General features: G+C 41.0%; 1 protein-coding gene across 1 annotated transcript; it reads left to right on the forward strand.

Moving 5' to 3' along the window:
• The first annotated feature begins 675 nt into the window (after positions 1–675).
• Positions 676–20,874, forward strand: IL1A (interleukin 1 alpha). Its single transcript, XM_075562664.1, has 6 exons — positions 676–722; positions 1,801–1,849; positions 3,518–3,743; positions 13,365–13,529; positions 15,483–15,607; positions 20,662–20,874. The coding sequence occupies exons 1-6, from the start codon at positions 676–678 to the stop codon at positions 20,869–20,871; spliced, it is 822 nt and encodes a 273-aa protein (XP_075418779.1). The 3' UTR covers positions 20,872–20,874.
• The last annotated feature ends 541 nt before the right edge of the window (positions 20,875–21,415 follow it).

The following is a 21,415-nucleotide window of genomic DNA, read 5'->3' on the forward strand; positions in this document are numbered from 1 at the left end:
TGTCTTCATTATCTGATTCTCTTTGTGAATGTTTTTATTTTTCTCCTGGGCTACTATCTCTCAAACTACCTTCTCTGAAACAGTAGCCTCTTTCTTCCCTTTCTTGTCCCTCCCTGGTTTGTGTGTGAGCTAGAATCTTTCAGCTCTCAGCAAATGTCTCTTCTGGTCTAAAGGAGAACGAACAGAAAGAGGAATTGGCAACTTCGAGGGCCATCAGTGAGAGCATCTAAGGCTTCCCTCCAGAGGAAATTTTCTACCATAAATTATTAGGCCAAGAACTGGAAATTCCTCTCTCCCTCTCTCTCTCATATATGTGTAAGGCAAATACAGGTATCTCATTCTGGTGAATGTTTGGGGTTTGGGTTGGTTTTTTTTTAATGTACCCAAACTTTCATCGAATGCCTACTACGTATAGTGCATGGGTTTGGGGTATGGAAGAGATGGCAAGATAAATAAAACAGATCCTCACAGGTTAATAATCCAGTGGATGAGGCATTTATATATAAAAACAGTGCAAAAAAGTAAACAATAACAGGAGAGATGCTGAACGTGGGCTAATTCATTCAACCAAGTTGCCCAAGAAGCCCGGAAGAAAAGGCTGGCCCCCTTGCAGCCGTCCCTTCGAGGGGCTGGCTTAACTGACCACGCCGGCATTCTCTGTTGCAGAACATCAAGATGGCCCAAGTTCCGGACCTGTTTGAAGACCTAAAGCACTGTTACAGGTGAGAGATGGATTTTGTCTCTTAGGATTTCATGGAGGGATCGAGGCTCATTCGTCTCAGGCTAGGAGTGACTGTGACTCGTATGGGATCAGGTCAGGTGAGCCAAGGCTGTGGTGATACCCATAACTTCTGAAGGCCAGGCGGGTTCAGCAGAAGACTCAAAAAAAAAAGAAAAAAGAAATTGAGTTGGCAGAGAGACAGCCATTCTGGAAAAAATTATTTTCTCAGTCTACTATGAGTCGGCAGCAACTCGGTGCCAGGAAGAGTCCTGAGCCCTCAGAGAAATTCAGCATCTACTTGAATGCACCGCCTTAGTTGAGTTCACATAGTCAGATACAGTCAGGGATTTTTCGTGGTCCGCTGGAGAAAGAAATCATCGTTAGGGAAACATCTTAAGCCAAGCAGGAGCAGAAGTTGGCTGCACAGCAAATTGAGCAGGTGAAGCCGCACCCACAGACGACCCTCAGGCACACATAACAGAAAGAAAAATAAGTAAAAGTAGAAAGTAGGTAACATTATGTATGGATGGATTGTGATAAGAGTTGTACGAGCCCCCAATAAAATGATTTTTTAAAGACATAAAAAATAAATAAGTAAAATAAACAAACACAGCATTCACACTAGCTGTCGTATATATTAACCCAAACTAGACTATCCAAATGTTACCTAGAAAGATTTCCCGGTAGAAATGATTAAATGATTTATTTAAAGCAGTAACATGTCATCGACTTGGTTTTTGTTTTGTTTTAAAGAGAACTTTCCAAAGTATTTCTTTTCTCTTGAGAAGCATGTTTTCCCTGATAATCATATTAAAAATGCTTTGAATTGTTAACCAAGCACATTTATTATAAGTAAAGAAAAGATAAAGTCCAAGTCTCTCCTGACTATTACTAATTCCAACATAGTAAGAGATAAATTACTTTATATATGTGTGTATAGAAGTCCTTGGATTTTCAAAGATGACATCAATGACGCTGTATGTATGTTACTCAAAGCTCATGTGGTCATTAAAATATGCTCCCAGTGACTGTACTGAACTACCACACAGGATCACATTCTGGTTATCTTGTTTTGACAGTGAAATTGAAGAATACACCTCCAACAATGACGACCTCTCTGAGAATCAGGTATGCAAATGTCTGTGATGCTTCAGAGACTGCTTCTCCTGCACGTCAGTTTCTCACACGGGGAATACGAATGACTTAAGCCCTGGTGGTTTGTTAGGTAACATGTTGGGCAACTAACCACAGGATCAGCAGTTCAAACTACCAGCTACTCCTCAGGTGAAAGAAGAGGCTTTCTACTCCAGTAAAGGTTTGCAACTTGGAAATCCACAGGAAGAGTTCTGACTTATCCCACAAGGTTGCTATGAGTCTAAATCAATCTGATGGCAGTGAGGGTTTTGAGGCTGTTTGGATAAGCCCTAGATACATTTGTTTCACCCTCACGACAGTTCCAGAAAAGAAGCCTGATGTCAAAATTGGAAGTCCAGCTGTTCCGCAGGAGACAGATGAGGCTGTCTGCTCCCTTGAAGATTTACAGTCTCAGAAACTCAGGAGCAGGGCTACTCTGTCCTATAGGGTTGCTATGAGTCAGAATGGGCCTAGTTTTGGGCTGACAGGCCCAGTGATATGCATTTCTTCATTTAAAGTGAGGCAAACTGTCTTTCTAAACTAAGAGTTGATGGCATTCCTCATGCTTACCAGCTCTGCCCAGAAGAAAGTTAAATTCTCCTGAAACCACAAGGACCAGAGACTCCTGGGTCAAGCTTCATCAGAACATTAATCATACCATCCTGAAACTGTTCTTCCAGGCTGTTTCACCAAGGGCCTGTTTCCTAAAGTAATATGTTGGAAGCATCCTCTTCAGCATCATCAGTAGAGGTTAGTGAGAGCCCACCGAACACAACAGCTCAGGAAGCCGAGGTAAAGGAGGCCTGCCGACTAAGTGTGAGAGATCCACCGCCACTGGAACCTCCAGCGGTCAGTGTCAGTCCTGACATGCATGTCTTTGGTCCTGGCTTCAAAGGCGGTTTACAGAGGAAACATTTCTCAAGTCGATGGACCTCCTGAAGAGGAACTAATGTAAAGACTGCCGCGCACAAAGGTCCCTTATTAGCCGATTTTGTTGCACTGTCTCACTTTTGAGTGGTTGATAACATCTTCGGAAGACATTGGGTCACCCTATGAGTCAGAGAAGGAGCCTCGGTGACATGGTGGTTATATATTCACTTGCTAACTCTAAGGTCTACCTGCCACTGCTCAGAAGAAAGACTGTCTTTGACTCCCACAAAGACGTACAGGGGGGATGCTACCCTGTCCTGCTTGGACTGCGGCGCAATCTAATGACAGTGAGTATGGTGTTTGAGATGAGGCAGAGAAATAGGTTGTCAGGAGAGTCCAATCTCTGTGAGATGGACTGACCCAATGGCTGCAACAATGGACTCAAACGTAACAAGGGGTGGAGATGGTTCCAGATGGAGCCGTGTGTCCTTCCGCTGTGCGTGGGTTCTGCTAGGAGACGGAGCTGACTTGATCGCACCTCACGACATGAGTCTGAATCAGCTGAGTGGCAGCGACGAGGGAAATTCTAGAAGAAGTAAAAAGCGGGGGAGTGCAGAGAAGGGGAAAGGTGAAGAGGGGGGATGGGAAGAGTGAAGGAGTAGGGAGGAATGAAACAGGAAATATCCAAGACCCACCTGGAGAATCTCCACACTAATGCTGCTCCTGCCCCTCCTGAAAAGGGCTCATTCCATTGGCGTGGCAGCTTCTCAGCATCCTTTTCCTTCTTCACAGAAACCCTTGTATGATACCGGCTATAGCCCCCTCCATGATGCGTACATGGATGAATTTATATCGCTGAGTAGTGCCGCCGAAATCTCTAAGACAACCAGGTGTTCGTTCAAGGAGAGTGTATCGATGGTGACAACCAAAGGGAAGGTGGTGAAGAAGAGATGCCTGAGTTGGAACGAAACCATCATTGATGAAGACCAGGAGGTGATTGCCAACCGTACAGCGGAAGGTAAGAAGCAAATCACAATCATGTCATTGTTTATGGTTTTAAAAACAAATGGTGATGAGAGAGTATAGAGAAAATTAAAACTCGGAGTCAGAGTAGCAGGAGGGGAACCAGGAATTAATCCAGTAATACAAAGAGGGGGGAGGTATTTTATTTAATGTGGCCTGGGTGAAAGTTTACAAAGTAAGCTACGATCTCCAGTCCACAATTTACACGTGCTCTGTTTCATACCAGTAGTGCCAATCGCCTCAATGCACTCCTCCCCTTCTTCACGGGATTCTCCACTTCCATTCACCTTTTTCCTCTCCCCTCTGGACTTCTGAACTTTGTAATTCCTCGAGGATATGTTTTTGTTCACTTGATAACCAGTCTGTGGTTTTGCTGGAAGGTGAGAACCAGAGTGGATGGTATTCCCCACACCAAGGGCAGATAGGGAGCTGTAGTTGTAGACATTCCACTTGTTTCTAGCAGACTTGGAAATCTGGATTTTTATAATTTTGAGCTTTGCTCCACAACTTTCTCTTACTTTGTCCAGGCCCTGCTATTGTGATCCTGGTCAGATTTGTGTGTCGCGGTGGCCAGGCACCATTTACTGCTCTGGTGTCAGGGTCGGGGGGGGGGGGGGGGGGAGGGGCGTCCTCTGAATGAATTGCTTTCTTAAGTCTTTGGTTTTATTCACTGTTTTTGCTCTTGATGGGGAAAGCCCAACAGTTGCCCATTAGATGGCCACTTAAAAGCTTTTAAGACCCCAGTCACTGCTCATCAAAGTAAGACCTAGAACATTGTCTTTGTGGATTCTGCTCTGCCAATGAATCTAGATGTGACCTGAGACGATGACCCCAAGTTCCCAAGCCCAGGGATTCATTCATTCATTCATTTAGTCCTTAGGTTGTGCCTAAGCCATTTCATAATTTCCCTTACATACTCTACTGTAGACACAGATCTATCTGCAGCATATACAATGTAGACCGAGAGTAGTCTCATTCACCTACTTATGTCTGTTCAGCTTACATGTCTACTTATGTGTCTACTCAAAGATTATTATTTGGTATTTCTCTTATGGTATGAGAACGTGTGTAATAGTGTTTATCTTTACTACTTTTTTTTACACTTTATTAGGGGCTCATACAACTCTTATCACAATCCACACATATACTTACATCAATTTTGTAAAGCACATCTGTACATTGATTTTCCCTAATCATTTTCAAAGCATTTGCTCTCCACTTAAGCCCTTTCCATCAGGTCCTCTTTTTTTTCCCCTCCCTCTCCGCTTGCCCCTCCCTCATGAGCCCTTGATAATTTATAGATTGTTATTTTGTCATATCTTGCCCTATCCGGAATCTCCCTTCCCCCCCCTTCTCTGCCGTCCCTCTCCCAGGGAGGAGGTCACATGTGGATCCTTGTAATGAGTTCCCCCTTTCCAACCCACTCACCCTCCACTCTCCCAGCATCACCCCTCACACCCTTGGTCCTGAAGGTATCATCCACCCTGGATTCCCTGTGCCTCCAGCCCCCATATGTACCAGTGTACAACCTCTGCCCTATCCAGCCCTGCAAGGTAGAATTAGGATCATGGTAGTTGGTGGGAGGAAGCATCCAGGATCTGGGGGAAAGCTGTGTTCTTCATAGGTACTACCTCTCACCCTGACTGACCCATCTCCTCTCCTAAACCCCTCTATGAGGGGATCTCCAGTGGCCGACAAATGGGCCTTGGGTCTCCACTCTGCACTTCCCCCTTCATTCACTATGGTATATATATATATACTTTTTTTTTTTTGCATGATGCCTTATACCTGTTCCCTTTGGCACCTCGTGATTGCACCGGCTGGTGTGCTTCTTCCATGTGGGCTTTATTACTTCTGAGCTAGATGGCCGCTTGTTCACCTTCAAGCCTTTAAGACCCCAATCTTTACTACTTTTAACTCTTTTTTAAATCATTTTATTGGGGGCTTATACAATTCTTATGACAGTCCATACATACATCCATTGTGTCAATAACATATGTACATTTGTTGCCATCATCATTCTCAAAACATTTGCCTTCTACTTGAGCCCTTAATATCTGCTGTTCATTTTTCCCCTCCCTCCCCACTCCCCCCTACCTCATGAACCCTTCATCATTCATAAAGTATTATTATTTTTTCATATATTACACTGTCCGATGTCTCCCTCCCGCCTTCTTCTTTGCTGTCCCTCTCCCAGGGATGAGGCTATATGTGGATTCTTGTAATCAGTTCCCCCTTTCTACCCTACATTCTCTCCACCCTCCAGGTATCACCACTCTCACCACTGGTCCTGAAGGGGTCATCTGTCCTGGATTCCCTGTGTTTCCAGTTGCTATCTGTGCCTATGTACATCCTCTGGTCTAGCCAGATTTGTAATGTAGAATTGGGATCATGATAGTGGTGGGGAGGAAGTATTTAAGAACTAAAGGAAAGTTATATGTTTCATCGTTGCTACCCTGCACCCTGACTGGCTCATCTCCTCCCCACAACCCTTTGGTAAGGGGTGTCCGGTTGCCTACCGATGGGCTGTGAGTCTCCACTCTACACTCACCCACATTTTCAATGATAAGATTTTTTTTGTTCCTTGATGCTTGATTCCTGATCCCTTCAATAGCTCATGGTCACACAGGCTGGTGTGTTTCTTCCATGTGGGCTTTGTTGCTTCTGAGCTAGATGGTCACTTGTTTATCTTCGAGCCTTTAAGACCCCAGATGCTATATCTTTTGAGAGCTGGGCCCCATCAGCTTTCTTCACCACATTTGCTTGTGCACACGTTTGTCTTCATTGATCATATCAGGGAGGTAGGCACCCATTGATATGATTTTTAGTTCTTTGATGTCTGATAACTGATCCCTTCTGCACCTTGTGGTCAGACAGGCTGGTTTGTTTCTTGCTACTTTTAACTCTCGTGAACCTCCCAGTATCTTTGTTTTGGTGTGTTATGCTGACCTCCTCCTTATTAGCGATTTGCCTTTCCTTTGATCAAACTAAAGCATATCTACTCTTTTTTTTCTTTTTTCTCATCCTTTTTTTTTTTAGCATATCTACTCTTCTAGTGATTTTTCTTTTTTTCCTCAACCATCTTGATTACCATCAAAGAAAGTTTCTCTGTGTGTGTAAATATTTCCTTGACATTTTATAAAAGTGATCTCATATAATAACTATCCCCTTGTAATTGCCATTTCATCCAGCAAATGTCCTCCATTACGACTTGTTTCACAGATGCATCATTATTCTTTAAGCTCACATAATACTACATTGTATACCATACTTTGTTAATCAATTCATCCATATATGGGCAGTTAGGTTGTTTCCTCTCTTATGAATAATGTTGTGATGAAAATGATGTGCATATCTCTATTTTTGTGTCATGGCTCCTAGTTCTCTAGGATACAGAGCAAATTGTGGGATTGTTATGGTTATGGTATTTCTAGTCCCAACTTTTTCAAGATGTGCCACACCATTTTCCACAGTGCTTGTACCATTTTATAGTCTCATCGGCAGTGCATAATGGCTACAATATCTCCATTCTCTTGCCAATATTTGTCATATTCTGTTGAGTATTTTTGCTAGGTTTTGTCTTATTTTGTTTTTAAACTTGGCTTTATTTCTGCGGTAAGATGGTATCTCATTGTTGTTTTGATTTGCATCTCTCTAACGGTTAATGATCATGAGCATTTTTTCATGTTTTTTGGTCACTTGACTGTATTCTTTAGTAAAATGTCTGACCATGTCCTCTGCTAATTTTTCAATTGGGCTGGTTTCTATAACTTTTAGAATTGTCCAATATGTCATTCTCAAAAAGTTTTCCCAGACTGAAAGATTTTTTTGTTTGTTTGTTTTTTGGGGGAGGTATTGTTTGTTTGTTTGTTTTGCTTTCTTGTTTCGTCACTGGGATTGTCTACAAAAAAGATCAGAGGATATGCAAAATTTTATTTCTTCCTGACAATTTGTATGCCCCTTCTGTCACTTTCTTGCCTTCTTACTTTGATTAAAACATCCAAAACTATATTGACTGGGTGTTGTGGTAAGGAACACCCTTGTCTGGTTTTTCTTCACTAGGGGAATGTGTGTAGTCTCTCATTGTGAGAGTAATGTATAAAAATAGAGAGAAAACATAATGGAATTTTCTACAAACTTTTTTAAACACCTTCATATGCTCGTATATTATCCTATTGCCTTTGCGTCCGTGGTTTTAGTTTTGTTGACGCCCCTTTGTTAGCCATGCTAGCTTTTCTTGAGCTGCTTTCCGCCCTCTTAGGGTTTTGTTCAGATTTCTTCCTTCTTTTTTTCTGATTGATTCTTGAACAGATTGGTAACAAAGGAATTATTTCTTTAAAAATGCTGGTTCTGTCTTCCATTAATTCAATTATACTAATTCAATTATACTCCTTTGTCTTTGCAATGTGTTATTTATTTTCTAGAGTTTAGCATTAATCATGTGAGTTTATAGTTGTTATTTTGCATGGTTTTGTCTAGTTTGTCATTTTATGCTTCTATTGTTTCTCATAATTCTTCTATGATTTTATTTATGTCTTTCTTGATTTTTTTCTGTGTCCCTTGGTCTCCTAGAGGTATATATATATATGATTATATATATGATATTATATATATATAATTAAAAGATTATATATATAATAAATAATAAATATATAATTATAATTATATATAATAAATAATAAATATATATAATTATATAATTAAAAGATTATATATAATATCATATATATATCATATATATAATCTTTTAGTTCTCAGGGAGGTTTTCCAGTTCTTTAATTTGATTATTCCCACAAACCATCCTGTCATGCTTCTTTGTGTGAATTGAAGTTGTCTGCTGTCTCTACAACATTGTGAAGATGCTGTATTTGCTTTTTCATATATAGTTTGTATTATATTAAGGAATTTTCCTTCCATTCCTATCTTCTTGAGTGTCTTAAAGAGGAATTGGTGTTGGATGTTGCCAAATGCTTTTTTCACATCTATTGATATTATCATATGGTTCTTACAATTTTTCATGTCAATGTGGTGAATGATACTAATGGTTTTTCATATGTTGAACCACCCCTGCGTCCCTGGTATGAATTCCACTTGATCATGATGAATTATTTGTTTTATATACATTTGTATTCTATTGGCCAGTATTTTGTTAAGGATTTTTGCATCAATGTTCATTAGGGATATCAGTCTGTAGTTCTCGATTCTTGTGGGATCCTTGCCCGGTTTAAGTATTCATGTTATTCTAGCTTCATAGAAAGAGTTCAGGAGTTTACCATCTTTTGCTATGTTCTGGAAGAATTTGTGTAGGATTGGTTTCAATTCTTCCCTGAATGCTTGGTAGATTTCTCCTGTGAAGCCATCTGGTCCAGAAGACTATTGTGTTGGTAATCCCTTGATAACCTTTCCTATTTCTTCCTTTGCTATGAGTATGTTGAGATTCTTGACATCCATCGGGGGTAGTCTAGGGAAGGATAGTTTATCCAAGAATTTGTCGAAGTTTTCCAAGTTGTTGAATTCATTGGAGTACACGCCTTCACAGTACTGTGTAATTATCCTTTTGATTCAATTAGAATTTGTTGTAATGTCTCGTTTCATTCCTCATCCTTGCTATTGAAATTTGTTCTGCTCCCTCTTTGGTTAGGTTTGCCAGCAGTCTGTCAATTCTGTTAATCCTTTCAAAGAATTAACTTTAACTGCATTAATATTTTCCATAGCTTTCTTCTTTTCCTCTCATGAATCTCAGCCCTGATTTTTATCATTTTTCTTTGGCTATTAGGATTGTCCTATTAACTCTGCTTTAATTGCTGTAAGTTTTGTGTCTGCATATCAATCATGTCTCTCTTCCTTTTCCTTGTGTGCCTATATTGCTATCAAATTTCCTCTGATAACTGCCTTAGCTGTGTCCCAAAGGTTTTTGCATATCACATTCTGATTCTCGTTGGTTTCTAGAAACTTTCTGATTATATCTCTGATCTGGGCCAGTACCCACTCCTTTTCCAGTAGAAAGTTATTCATCCTCCAGTTGTTAACCCTTATTCTCTTAATCGTCTTTTTGTTCATTTCTAGCCCTATGGCATAGTGGGCAGAGAGAGAAGTCTGTATGACCTCTATATGCTTGAATTTAAACAGATTCAACTTTTGTCCCAACATGTGGCCTGTCTCGGAGTATATGCCATGTAGGCTTAATAAAAACATGATTATTTTTGCATTTGGGTGGAGAGCTCTGAAAATGTCTATCAGGTAAAGTCGTCTAATCATACTGTTTAGATCTGTAGCCTCCTTGTTAAGCTGCTTTCCCTGTGATCTTTATTTCTCGGAATATAGTGTATTAAAGTCACCTACTATAATTTGTTGAGCCTGTGATTACTTTGTCTTTGGGAGTGTTTGACAAATTCCATGTCTCTCCTTGGGTATATATATATCTCCTTGGGTATAAATATATATATATATTTAATAAGCTCACTGGTTCTTGGTCTACTGTACACTTGAGCATTATATAGTGCACCTCCTTATCTCTTTTATGGCTTGCACCTTGAGATCAATTTTGTCCAAGATTAGGTTTGCAACCCATGATTTTTTTTCATTGACATTTGCTTGGTAGGCTTTTCTCCTGTCTTTGATTCTCAGCCTATTTTTGTCTGTAATCTCGAGATGTGTCTCCTGTAGGCAGCAGATTGACAGGTTGTGTTTTCTAAGCCAGTCTGCTAGCCTTAGCCTTTTAATGCCTAAATTCAGTATTCAGGGTTATTACACCCATCTGTGGACTCTGTGATGTCATCTTATATCTTTAGTGTTGGGTGTTTTCCTATCTCCATTTCGTGCGTGTGTGTGTGTGTGTGTGTTTGTGTGTGTGTTTCATTCTTGACTTCTTTCCACCCTTAAGCCAGTGCTATCCTGGGGGCTGTTTTCTCTTTGTTGCTCTCTTGGTGGAGTTGGTCTATGTAGTGGTCTCTTATTTGTGCTCAGTGAGTGCTGTTATTCTGCCCATTCTGGGTTGGCAAGGATCTTTTGTAGGGCTGGGTTTCTTTTAACGTATTCTTTGAGTTTTTCCTTGTCTGGGAATATTCTTACTTCTCCATCTATCTTGATAGATACTTTGTCTGCATAAATTATTCTTGGGTTTGTGTTATTTTCCTTCAATTTTTAGAATAAGTAAAGATTATAGTAAAGTGATAGAGAGCATGAGAGATAGAAGAGAAATATTGAAATAAAAAGAGTCAGACATGATTCATGGCAGCATGCTCACCTCAGCCCTACTTGGTGGACCGCGTGGAGGGAGAGAGCTCTTTAATGCTAGCCCAGACTTTTTATATTCTCTGGGGACATGCAAGCCCCCTAATTACAGGTGAGTACAAATGTCACAGCAAGGGGTTGTGCTATAGGTAATACAGTTGTGAGAGGGGGTGGTCTAGGGACATACATGCAATAGGAAGAGGACGGATTAGGGATATATATGTAACAAGATGGGCGGACCCTAGATTATGGATGGCAACTTAACTTTGGATGTCACAGAGCCAGTTTTGCCTGTTACCTGGCTCAACTGATAGAGACCATTATTGGTAGGGTGTGCATGCTTGGTCGCAGGCCTCAGGGAGGAATAGAGGCCTAGAGGCCTAGAGGCCTACCCTGTAGTCTGGTGACTGACTGCCCTCAGGGAGGATGTCTGTAAGCGTATGACCTCCCCCCACAGTTCGCGTTTGTTAAAGTCTGCTTGGCTGTCCTCCAAGTCACTAGTGCGGTTCTCTGCTTCCTCCAGTCAATTCTCAAGGTCTGTGAGTCTGCTACTGGTTTTTGTTATCTCGTTCCTAATCTCTTGTATTTCCCTTTGGTGTGTGGACTTTCTCTCCTCTATCGTTTCATCCTTTTTCCGTATTGTTTCCCTCATATCCTGTATGACTCCAAGCAGCATTCTGAGAATCTTTCTGTGATGACTCAATGTCTGCTTCTTGTATGCATGTCGTTATGTTCAGAACATCTTCTGCCCTTGCCTTTTGTTTCTCCTGTTTTTTCGTTGCGGTCGTTGGGGCTAATGGCTGTTTGCATTTTGTTTTAGAGGAGCCAGGTGCCATTTTCCAGGGAATTGAAGAGCACTGGCTCTCTCTGGGAGACTTGTAGGAATGCTTCTTCAAACTGCCTGCAGCTAATTTCACTATGGATGGCCTACCACTTTATCTTCCTGTGGCTCCCCTCTCAGGGGAGTGACCCAGAAGGCTGATGGGTTGCCTGCATTGGTGTAGAACACACAAAATGGTGGGCGGAATTGCCTTGGCCAAGTAGATCACTGTGGAGGTTGGGCAGAGGTTCCCGCAGCAGCTTGGAACATTGGTGAGTGTTGGCCGAGTTGCTTTAGGCTGTGTGAGTCACTAAGGTAAGCGGGATGAAGTTCCCTCAGTCACATGGACAACAGAAATAAAATAGGAGTTCCTGTGCACACACACAGGCAGGAATTCCCAGGAAAGAAGTTGGGCAGAGTATCCCCTGGTAGGGAGTTGGCCAGGGTTTCCCTCTGGCTAGCTGCACAGGATGGGGCTCACCTAATTGGGTGGGGGGCAGGCATATATGCCCTAGGCAAGGGGAGTGGTCTGGAGGTCTGCAGTGGTGTGTGAGAGAAAAGAGACAAAGGTGGGGGGGGGGGGACTAAGCCTGCTGAGACTGTGGGGGGATAGAGAGAAGACAGGGAAACAAAAGTAACAATATAGCTGAGCCCTGGCCCCTGCCCATGGGGCTGCAAAGGTTTAAATCCTGCCCCAAGGCAGCGGCAAACTGTGGCTATGTTGAGATTAAGTGCAGGCTCCAAATGGTCCCAACTCTGGCTGAGACAGTGGCGGGACTAAGGTCAAGCCCTAGCCATTCTCCACTGTGGTAAGCCAAAAGCCCCCAGCCCCTCAAAATCTTGTGGATCTGTGCCTACTTATCTTTATGATGTTCCTCCTGCCTTCCAGCAGTGTTGAATTTCCCTCTTAGTAACTTCCTAGGCTGATTTCTGCGGAGTCCCTCGGGTATGTGTTATTCCGTCGCCATCTTCTCAGAAGTTGGTCTTTTCCTTCTTATGCATTATTTGTATTTTTGTCTGTATACTATTATGTTTTTAAACCTTACCACCTTAGTGTTGTTTTGTTTTTATTGTTGGAGGGAAAGGGGATTTGGGAGTAAATAATGAAGATGGGAGTGGGGAGGGAGCACTAGAACAATTACCACCTTAGTGTTGTTTTGTTTTTATTGTTGGAGGGAAAGGGGATTTGGGAGTAAATAATGAAGATGGGAGTGGGGAGGGAGCACTAGAACAGATTGTGAAAGCATAACTCATCCTAAAGGCGATTTAACCATTGGCAGTGGGGTGGGGGGAATGGTCTAAAATTGATGTGGGGGTGATTCTCCTTGATATGATTGAATGATTGAACTATTAAATTACATGATATGTAAATTGCTTGCCAATAAAACTGTTGGGGAAGAAAAATTTTTTTCCAGCTTCAGAAATCCTATGGTAGTAGTTCTTCTCTGCCTGTAAAGGATTGCTATGTGTCAGAATCAACACAGCAGCAGTGGAGTTTTTGTGGGTATAAATCATCTGTGTTTGTACTTGTTATTGATCTGAGCTTTTTATATTTGGTTTTAGAAATTATTGAGCCCATGACAGCAATGAACGCATTCCATAACTACTATTCTTTACGCGTCTTGATAAGTCATTGCATCCTGACTAACATCAACTCTCAAAGTTTAACTAGAGACACATCTAATTCAAGTCTCCGGAGTATGGCATTACAGAATCTGGATGATGCAGGTATTCTTCTTCTTGTTTTCTTACTACTTTCAGGTTTCTATTCTTATGTAATAAATCTCTTCTAAACACCTGGCTTTGTAGAATTCTAGAACTATATGAAGCTCATCACTCCTACACAACTACCAAGAAAGGATATAAGTTTTTAGCCAGATCGAGATTCCCTGTCTTTGAGAGGGCTAGCTGGAAAAATTAAGCTTTCAGATATACTACTATATTGTGATCTCTCAAATATTCCTATCCTAAATTTTAAAGATGAGGAAATTCAGTCTGAGGACTATTGCGTGACTTTTTCCAATGTACCCAAAAATCAATGAAGAGCAGTCATTCTTCATTGGAAAGACTGCTGATCAGACTTACAAAACACACCAAATTAGAAAACTCATTTTTCTTTTTGAGAACATAATTAGGAGGTGAAACAAAGAATAAACTGCTATAAATATGAGCGTGTTTCCAAAAGTTCATGGGAAAAGGGAATTAAAAGATAACTAAATGTTTCATGAATTTTTAAAGCACTTTTTTATGATCTGAAAGATAAGATGCAGTATCAGGAAAGTATGTCATATAGATTACCATAGTGGACATATTTTAGCTTCAGGACATGCCAATAGTATATAAAATTATTTTTGGAGCCCCAAAGTGGTAACTTTAGAGTTAATAAGCAGAGCTTTCTGATTAGATACACTGAAACTAATAATATTTTTAATCTGTGACATTCACAAATTACTCGGGTTGATTTCCCTACTTCCTATTATCTCACACAGGATTCCCACATTTGGCACCCCATGTTGTTGTTGTTATTGTTAGGACCCCTCACCCAAAGTGACGGCACAACAGAAACGAAACCTTGCCCCGTGCTCGAGCCCATGGCTGCCGCCAGAGTGTCCACCCATTATCTGAATCATAGCCTTTAAAGTGTTGTCCTTGTACTTCAAAGCCACATGTACGTGCCTAAAGTGTTACATATGGCTCTTTACCCGAAGTTTGTGGACCCCTGTACCCAAGTATTTTATCATGTTTCTATACTGGCTCCATGAATTTGCTCAAAGTAACTCTGCTGCGATTATCTTTATTTTTTTTTTTTTTTTTTTACATTTTACTAGGGGATCATACAACTCTTACCACAATCCATACCTATACATACATCAATTGTATAAAGCACATCTGCACATTCCCTGCCCCAATCATTCTCATAGCATTTGCTCTCCATCTTTATATATATTATTGTCTGTTTTTTCCCTTTGGAGTTATTTCTTTGAAGGACATGCCAAAGTAGAATTTCTGGGTCCATAGACCTAAATCATTTTACAGTTCATATTAAGCATTATTCTTTAAGAAGAATTTTTAAGCATTAATAGCAACATATGAGTGTATTAGGTTCCAGAATTCTCTTCCTTTTAGGTTATTATGAACTTGCAACCAAGCACATTGTAGGGTCAGGAACTCAGGTGTCATTGTCTGATAAGCATTAGACTGCTAACCAAGATGTCAGTAGTTCAAACCCAGCAGCCACTTAGAGGGAGAAAGATGAGACTATTTGCTCCCGTATAGATTTACAGCCTCAGAAATCCTATATAGGTTTGCTGCTATGAGTTGAAATAGACTTTTTGGGCAGTAGTTTTGTTTATTTTTTTATCAACTTTTTTTTGGTGGAGGATGAGAGATGGGAGTAGTATATACTATTAATAGAGTTATACAAGATTGGAGAAATTCTTATTCATCCTGCAAACATTCATTGCACATAAAAAATCTAAGTGCATAGAATTGCATCAAACAAGCATTTACTGTCTTATAGATCTGAAAGACACTGCAAAGGATCCAAAGCTTTATAAATTCTATCTGTGACTTCCAAGAGTTAGCTGGAAGCCTAACCGTCCACACACAGTATCTACATAAACGTATCATTGTACGCAAATATGATAGATTTACTTTCTTTTTTGCCTTTTCTCTTCTCAGAGAGATTTGACATAGTTGGTTATAAACCAGTAGATGATAATTTGGGACTTCCTGTGCTTTTAAGAATCTCGGGTACTCAACTATTTGTGTCTGGCCAACCTGAAAATGAACCAGTGGTGCTAACGGTAAGTGGTCCACGGTCTCAAATGTGCTCTCATTTACATCACCAACATTTGTAAATGATCCCAATGAACAAACCCTACTAATAGGTGACCTAGCCCTCTTTCCTTCCTTCCACACTCCTACATGCCTATCCCCACATCCTGCTTCTTGCCTTCCCAAAGGCAATCCTAAGCAAGTTCTGTGAGAGAGTAAAATGGAGATGGCAAGAATTAAGAAGTAGTAAATCACCATCTTTTTCCTTTCCCTACTGGATCCTCAACCACTTATCTGTGAGTTTGTCTATCACGGCCTATGTTTTGCTGTGCTGCTGGAAGCTCTGTAACCAATATTTAAACACCAGCAGAGGCACTCAAGGTGAGCGAGTATCAGTAGAGCTTCCGGAATGAGAACAGAGTATCAAGAAGGAATACACTTCAGTCCGATGCTGTGGGATGATTGACCAATGAAACCCTTGTGGGTAACAGCAGAATACTGTCCATTTATAGTGCCAAAAGATGTATATCTCAGGTTTGAAGACATTCAAACACATGGCTCTTCTGAAAATGGAGTTGACCAAAATGACATGGGTGGAGTGAAAATTCTGAGACCTTCATTTGCGAAGAAGGCAGGGCTCAAAATAAGAGGAAATGGCTGCCAATGTCCCTCATTTACCAGAATGTAGAATGTACGGAATATAAATCTAGGAAAATTGGAAGTCATCAAAAAGGAAACAAGCTTATTTTCGCTGCCTAAGCAGCTGCCATCAAGAGCTCACATGGGAACTCTTGGAAAGAGTCTTTCCCCGTTGGTGCTGCCCTATCACTGCAGCATCCCCGCCACCTGGCTGAAGTTGACTTTCAATGACATGAAGGACCAGATTCACAAACTGTCCAAGAAGGAGCTGACTTCTTCCCAAATCGATGTGATCCTAAGAGATTCACGTGGCATTATCGCACATGCATTTTGTGACAGGCACTAAAATCCTGAGGATCCCTAAGTCCAAAGGACTTGCTCCTCACATTCCTGCAGATCTCTGCCATTTGATTCAGAAAGCTATTGCTGTTGGAAAGCATCTTGAGCAGAGCAGGAAGGATAAGGACTCTAAATCCTGGCTGATTCTGATTGAGTCGAATTCAGCTATTTGTTTGATACTACACCAGACAAAAAGAGTCCTCCCTCTTCATTGGAAGTATGAATCATCCACAGCTTCTGCCCTGGGTGCATAAATCTGTGTATGTACTTGAGCAATAAAATCATTGTTTAACTACAAAAAGTGAAAAAAGTAAAGAAACATAACTAAAGATTTATATCATAGACATTAGTGAGCTAGAATGGACTGCTATTGGCCATTTTGAATTGCAAACTCATGTGGTCTATTCTGGAAATGATAAGTTCAAGAGGAATGACATTGAATTCAACAAAAAGACTATTTCAAGATCTATCTTGAAGTAGAATGTTGTCTGTGATAGGATAACATCTATTTCCCTACAAATAACTCCAGTTAATGCAACTATTACACAAATTAAACAATGACTAAAGCTAATGGTGAAGAAACTGAAGAATTCTGCCCCTGTGAATTACCAGTCTCAAATTGATCAAACATGCATTTAAGATGCATTCATAATTATTAGCCATTTGAACAGGAGAGTTGGAAATGAAGAGGAAGGACTGGTAGTTGGACAGTAGGGTCTTGATAACAGGAAGGTAAAGATGTCATGATAGAATTTTGCAAGAACAATGACTTCTTCATTGCAAATACCTTTTTTTCAACAATTTATGGTAACTGTAGACATGTACCTCACTAGCTGGTATACACAGGAATCAATTTGAGTACATCTGGAGGAAAAGATGATCGAGAAACTCAATATTAGCAGCCAAAACAAAATAGGGGGCCCACTGTGGTACAGATCAATTACTCATATGTAAGTTCAGGTTAAAGCGGAATTAAAACAAGTCTGCAAGAGCCAAAATAAGACCTTAAATATAATACATTATCTGAATTTCCAGAGCTGCTTTGGAACAGATTTGTCCCATTAAACATTAATGATAGGGGATCTGACAAGTTGTGGAAATGAGATCACAAACATCACACATGAAGAAAGCAGAGTCATCTGAAAGAAACGAAATAAGGAAAAGATCAAAGTAGATCAGAAGAGACTTTGAACTTACACTTGAATATTTAGTAGCTAAAGCAAATGAAAGAAACAATGAAGAGTTGAACAGAAAATTTAAAAGGATTGCTGGAGAAGACAAGGTACAGTATCATAATGAAATGTATCCTTTCACCATACTTATTAAATCTGCATGTTGAACAAGTAATCTGAGAAACTAGACTATATGAAGAATAACTTGGTATCAGGATTGGAGGAAGGTTGACTAAGAATCTGTGATGTGCAGATGACACAAGCTTGCTTGCTGAAAGCAGGGAAGACTTGAAGCACTTGCTGATGGAAATTTAAGATTGAAACCTTCAGTATAGATTGCAACTCAATATAAGAAAATGCAAATCTTCCACTAAGCCAATAGGCAACAAAACTGGGGAGAAAAAATTGAAGTTGTCAAGAATTTTATTTTGCTTGTATCCACAATCTATGTTCATGGAAGCTAGCAGACGAGATCAAATGGCATATTACATTGGGTCAATCTGCATGAGACATTTTTAGAGGGTTGAAGAGCAAGGATGTCACTTTGGGGACTAAAATGCGTCTGATCAAAGCATGGAATTATATGCACGTGAAAATTTGACAATAAATAAAGAAGACCAACATGTAAAGATGCATTTGAATTATGGTGCTGGTAATAATATTGGAAGTATTGTGAACAGCCAGAAGAACAAACAAATCGGTCTTGGAAGAAGTAGAGTCAGATTGGTCCTTAAGCAGAAGAATACAAGACTTCATTTAATGTATTTTGGACATTTTGTCAAAAAGATACAAGTCCCTGGAAAAGAACATGGTTTTGGAAATGAAGAAGGTCATCAGGAAAAAAACGACAAAGAGAGCGAGAGAGAGAGGAAGACCCCCAACAAAATGGGTTGACCCACTGGCTACAACAGTGGGCTCAAGCAAAAGAACAATTGCAAGGATGGTGCAGGACTGGGTGGTGTTTTGTTCTGTCGCACACACAGTCACTTTGAATCAGGACCGGCGCAACAGCAACAACTTGATCCTATGCACCTCCCATCTATCTATGGGCAATCATTTATGCAATCATTCTTTCCTGGTGTCTTCTATCTCACCTACATGGTACAAGCCACTGGGGACAAGAGTCCTGCCCTCTAAGAAACTCAAATAAGCCAACCGATATCCAAGAAGATAAATCATATACCAATGGGCACATAGCAAAAGTCAGAAAACAAGACTCAAACCCAACCTTCTGGCTCCAGTGCCTCTCTTTATGAGGTCCAGCAGTATCCTTCATCCCCCTCTAGGCACACTCTTCTTCCCCCTCATATACACAACAAACCATATTGTCTTGTTTATTCTATCTAAGAGTCACCTTAGCCAACTAGGATTTATAAGGGTGTGTTTGATTTTCTACCTGGATGAAAGGAAATGAAAGCCTACAGAATAGTGTGGTACCTTCATTCATTTATTCAACAAACATTATTTATCAAGAGCTTTCTATTTTTCAGACATAGTACTGATAGCCATGTCGACAGTGCTAAGCCAAAATCCTTAGCCTTATAGAATTTTGTTTCTGAAGTGAGAGTAGAGGGGAGGAACACAGACAACATAGAAAGAAAAGGTAGGTAGGTAGGTAGGTAGGTAGGAAGGAAGGAGGTGTAAAGAAAATGAACGAAGTGCTGAGATGGAGAAAACTAGGAGAGGGCAAGAGCAGATCTCCCAGAAAGATGAGGGCTGACAGGAGGGGACGCACCAGGAAAGAGAGCACAAAGCGACTTGAGTGCAGGCCCCAGAGCTTAAAGACCTGCTTCAACAATAAGAGTGGGATCCTTGGTGGCATAGTGGTTACTCATTGGCTGCAATGCACATGTTCGGCGGTTTGAGTCTATCACAGCTCCTCAGGAGAAACACTGGGCTGTTTTCTACTGCCACAAACAGTTCCAGTCTCAGAAGCCCATAGGGAGTCACTATGAGTCAGCATTGACTTGATGGCAGAGAGTTTGGTTTGGTTTTTCGGTCAACAATAAGGAGGGAGGCTCTTGGAGCTGGGCACCATAAGAAGACAAACAGTGGCTAGTGCTTGCGGAACCCTGTATTTGGATTTCATTTGAGGTTACAATGAACAGGCAATAACGAGTTTCAAACAGGACCGTGTCTTATCCTGTGTAATATTACATCAAATGGAGATGAGATCGCAGGAAACCGAGAAGGCAGCACACCCATTAGGAAGCTACAATGGTGGTCAAGGGGATGGCGAGGGGAATAGGTCACAGAACTGAGTGTCTTTGAGAGAGAAAACCAACGGGGGTGGGGGGCGAAGCAGGGAATAACTAGGAGAGGGCTGGCTGCCCTCTCTCACTCACTGCGATGCAGACACTGCTGGCCTCCTGGCGAGCCCCCGTGGGTTTCCAAGAGAGACTGTTTAGGGCACTAAGAAAGCCCAGTCTCTCTCCAGGAGACTTGCTGGTGGTGTCAAACTGCCGACCAGACCGTAGGGACATAAAATCTTGGTTGTCATTAAAAAAAACTCCAAGAATACCTTTAAAAAATATGTACATGCTTTAGATTAGCAAGATAAGGGGAAGACTCTTAAGTCATTGGGATATTAGAGGCTACTGTCACTCAGTGTCCTGATACATGATGTTCCTCTAGCCCACCCCACCCCCACGAGTTCCCTCCAGTGCCAGACTATACAGAATCCTTAATAATGCTTATCAGCAATCTCAGTCATACATCACTATAATTGTGAATTGCTTAAATGTAGCATTTGTTGGATTATATGAATACTAACAAAAAATTATTTTGTACAATCTTTCCCCATTGAATTACAACATTATTGGTTGAACCATTATTAGGCAATGTGTCTCATGGCGAAGAATTCTCCAGGGATTGAGCATGCTGTTTATGGCATCGTCTTGTTCTCTAACAAAACTCTGTTCTCCTTATCATAGAAGATGCCTGAGATGCCCAAAGTCGTCCAAGAGAACAACAACCTTCTCTTCTTCTGGAAGCTAGTAGGTAATCACAGCTACTTCAAATCAGCTGCCTATCCAGATTTGTTTCTTGCCACGAAGGGCGAAGACCTTGTGCACCTGGCAAGGGGGCTCCCCTCCATCACTGAGTTCAAGTCTCCAGAGTTACATACAGTGCTGAGCATATGATGAGCTTTCATAATTCTCAAGGAATATTTACCCTCTTTGTAAGAGAGACAGCAAGGTGTAGTGAGGCCAACACTAACATACCACATTGCTGTTTGTTATTTAAAGAACACCATGTACTTGGCAAAGTATCACTTATTTTCATTATTATTCTTTATTACAGTTTTGAAAAGACCAGGGATGCCAAAAAGACTCGACCCGTATTACAAGCAGGTTAATCGAGCCATTAATTGCTGTTAAAGCAATTCTGATTCCTACTGACCGTAGAGGACAGAGTAGAACTGCTACCTCGGTTTCTGGGACTGTAAATGTTTGCAGACTACCTCGTCTTTCTCCCGTCGTTCAATTAGCAGCTCCATGCTGTGCCATGAGCACCTGAAGCAGGAGAGAACTGAAAAATACACGCAGAGGCAGTTCGATGACAACGGACGGACAGGCTCGAGGTTTCGGTCCAACTGCCTGCCTTCTGCTTTGAGATGGCTAGTGGACCCAGGATCACATAGCAAACATTTCTGGGACCTGTGCTTTCTCCTCTTCAAAAATGACG

This window comes from Tenrec ecaudatus, chromosome 11 (genome assembly GCF_050624435.1).
Source record: "Tenrec ecaudatus isolate mTenEca1 chromosome 11, mTenEca1.hap1, whole genome shotgun sequence".
Classification (NCBI taxonomy): domain Eukaryota; kingdom Metazoa; phylum Chordata; class Mammalia; order Afrosoricida; family Tenrecidae; genus Tenrec; species Tenrec ecaudatus.

Bases quoted from the DNA above. Each gene is read 5' to 3' on its own strand.
- IL1A (XM_075562664.1), top strand. From the start codon at position 676: ATGGCCCAAGTTCCGGACCTGTTTGAAGACCTAAAGCACTGTTACAG. The intron at 3,744-13,364 runs GTAAGAAGCAAA...ATTTGGTTTTAG, and splicing joins TGCCAACCGTACAGCGGAAG to AAATTATTGAGCCCATGACA. The intron at 15,608-20,661 runs GTAAGTGGTCCA...TCCTTATCATAG, and splicing joins ATGAACCAGTGGTGCTAACG to AAGATGCCTGAGATGCCCAA.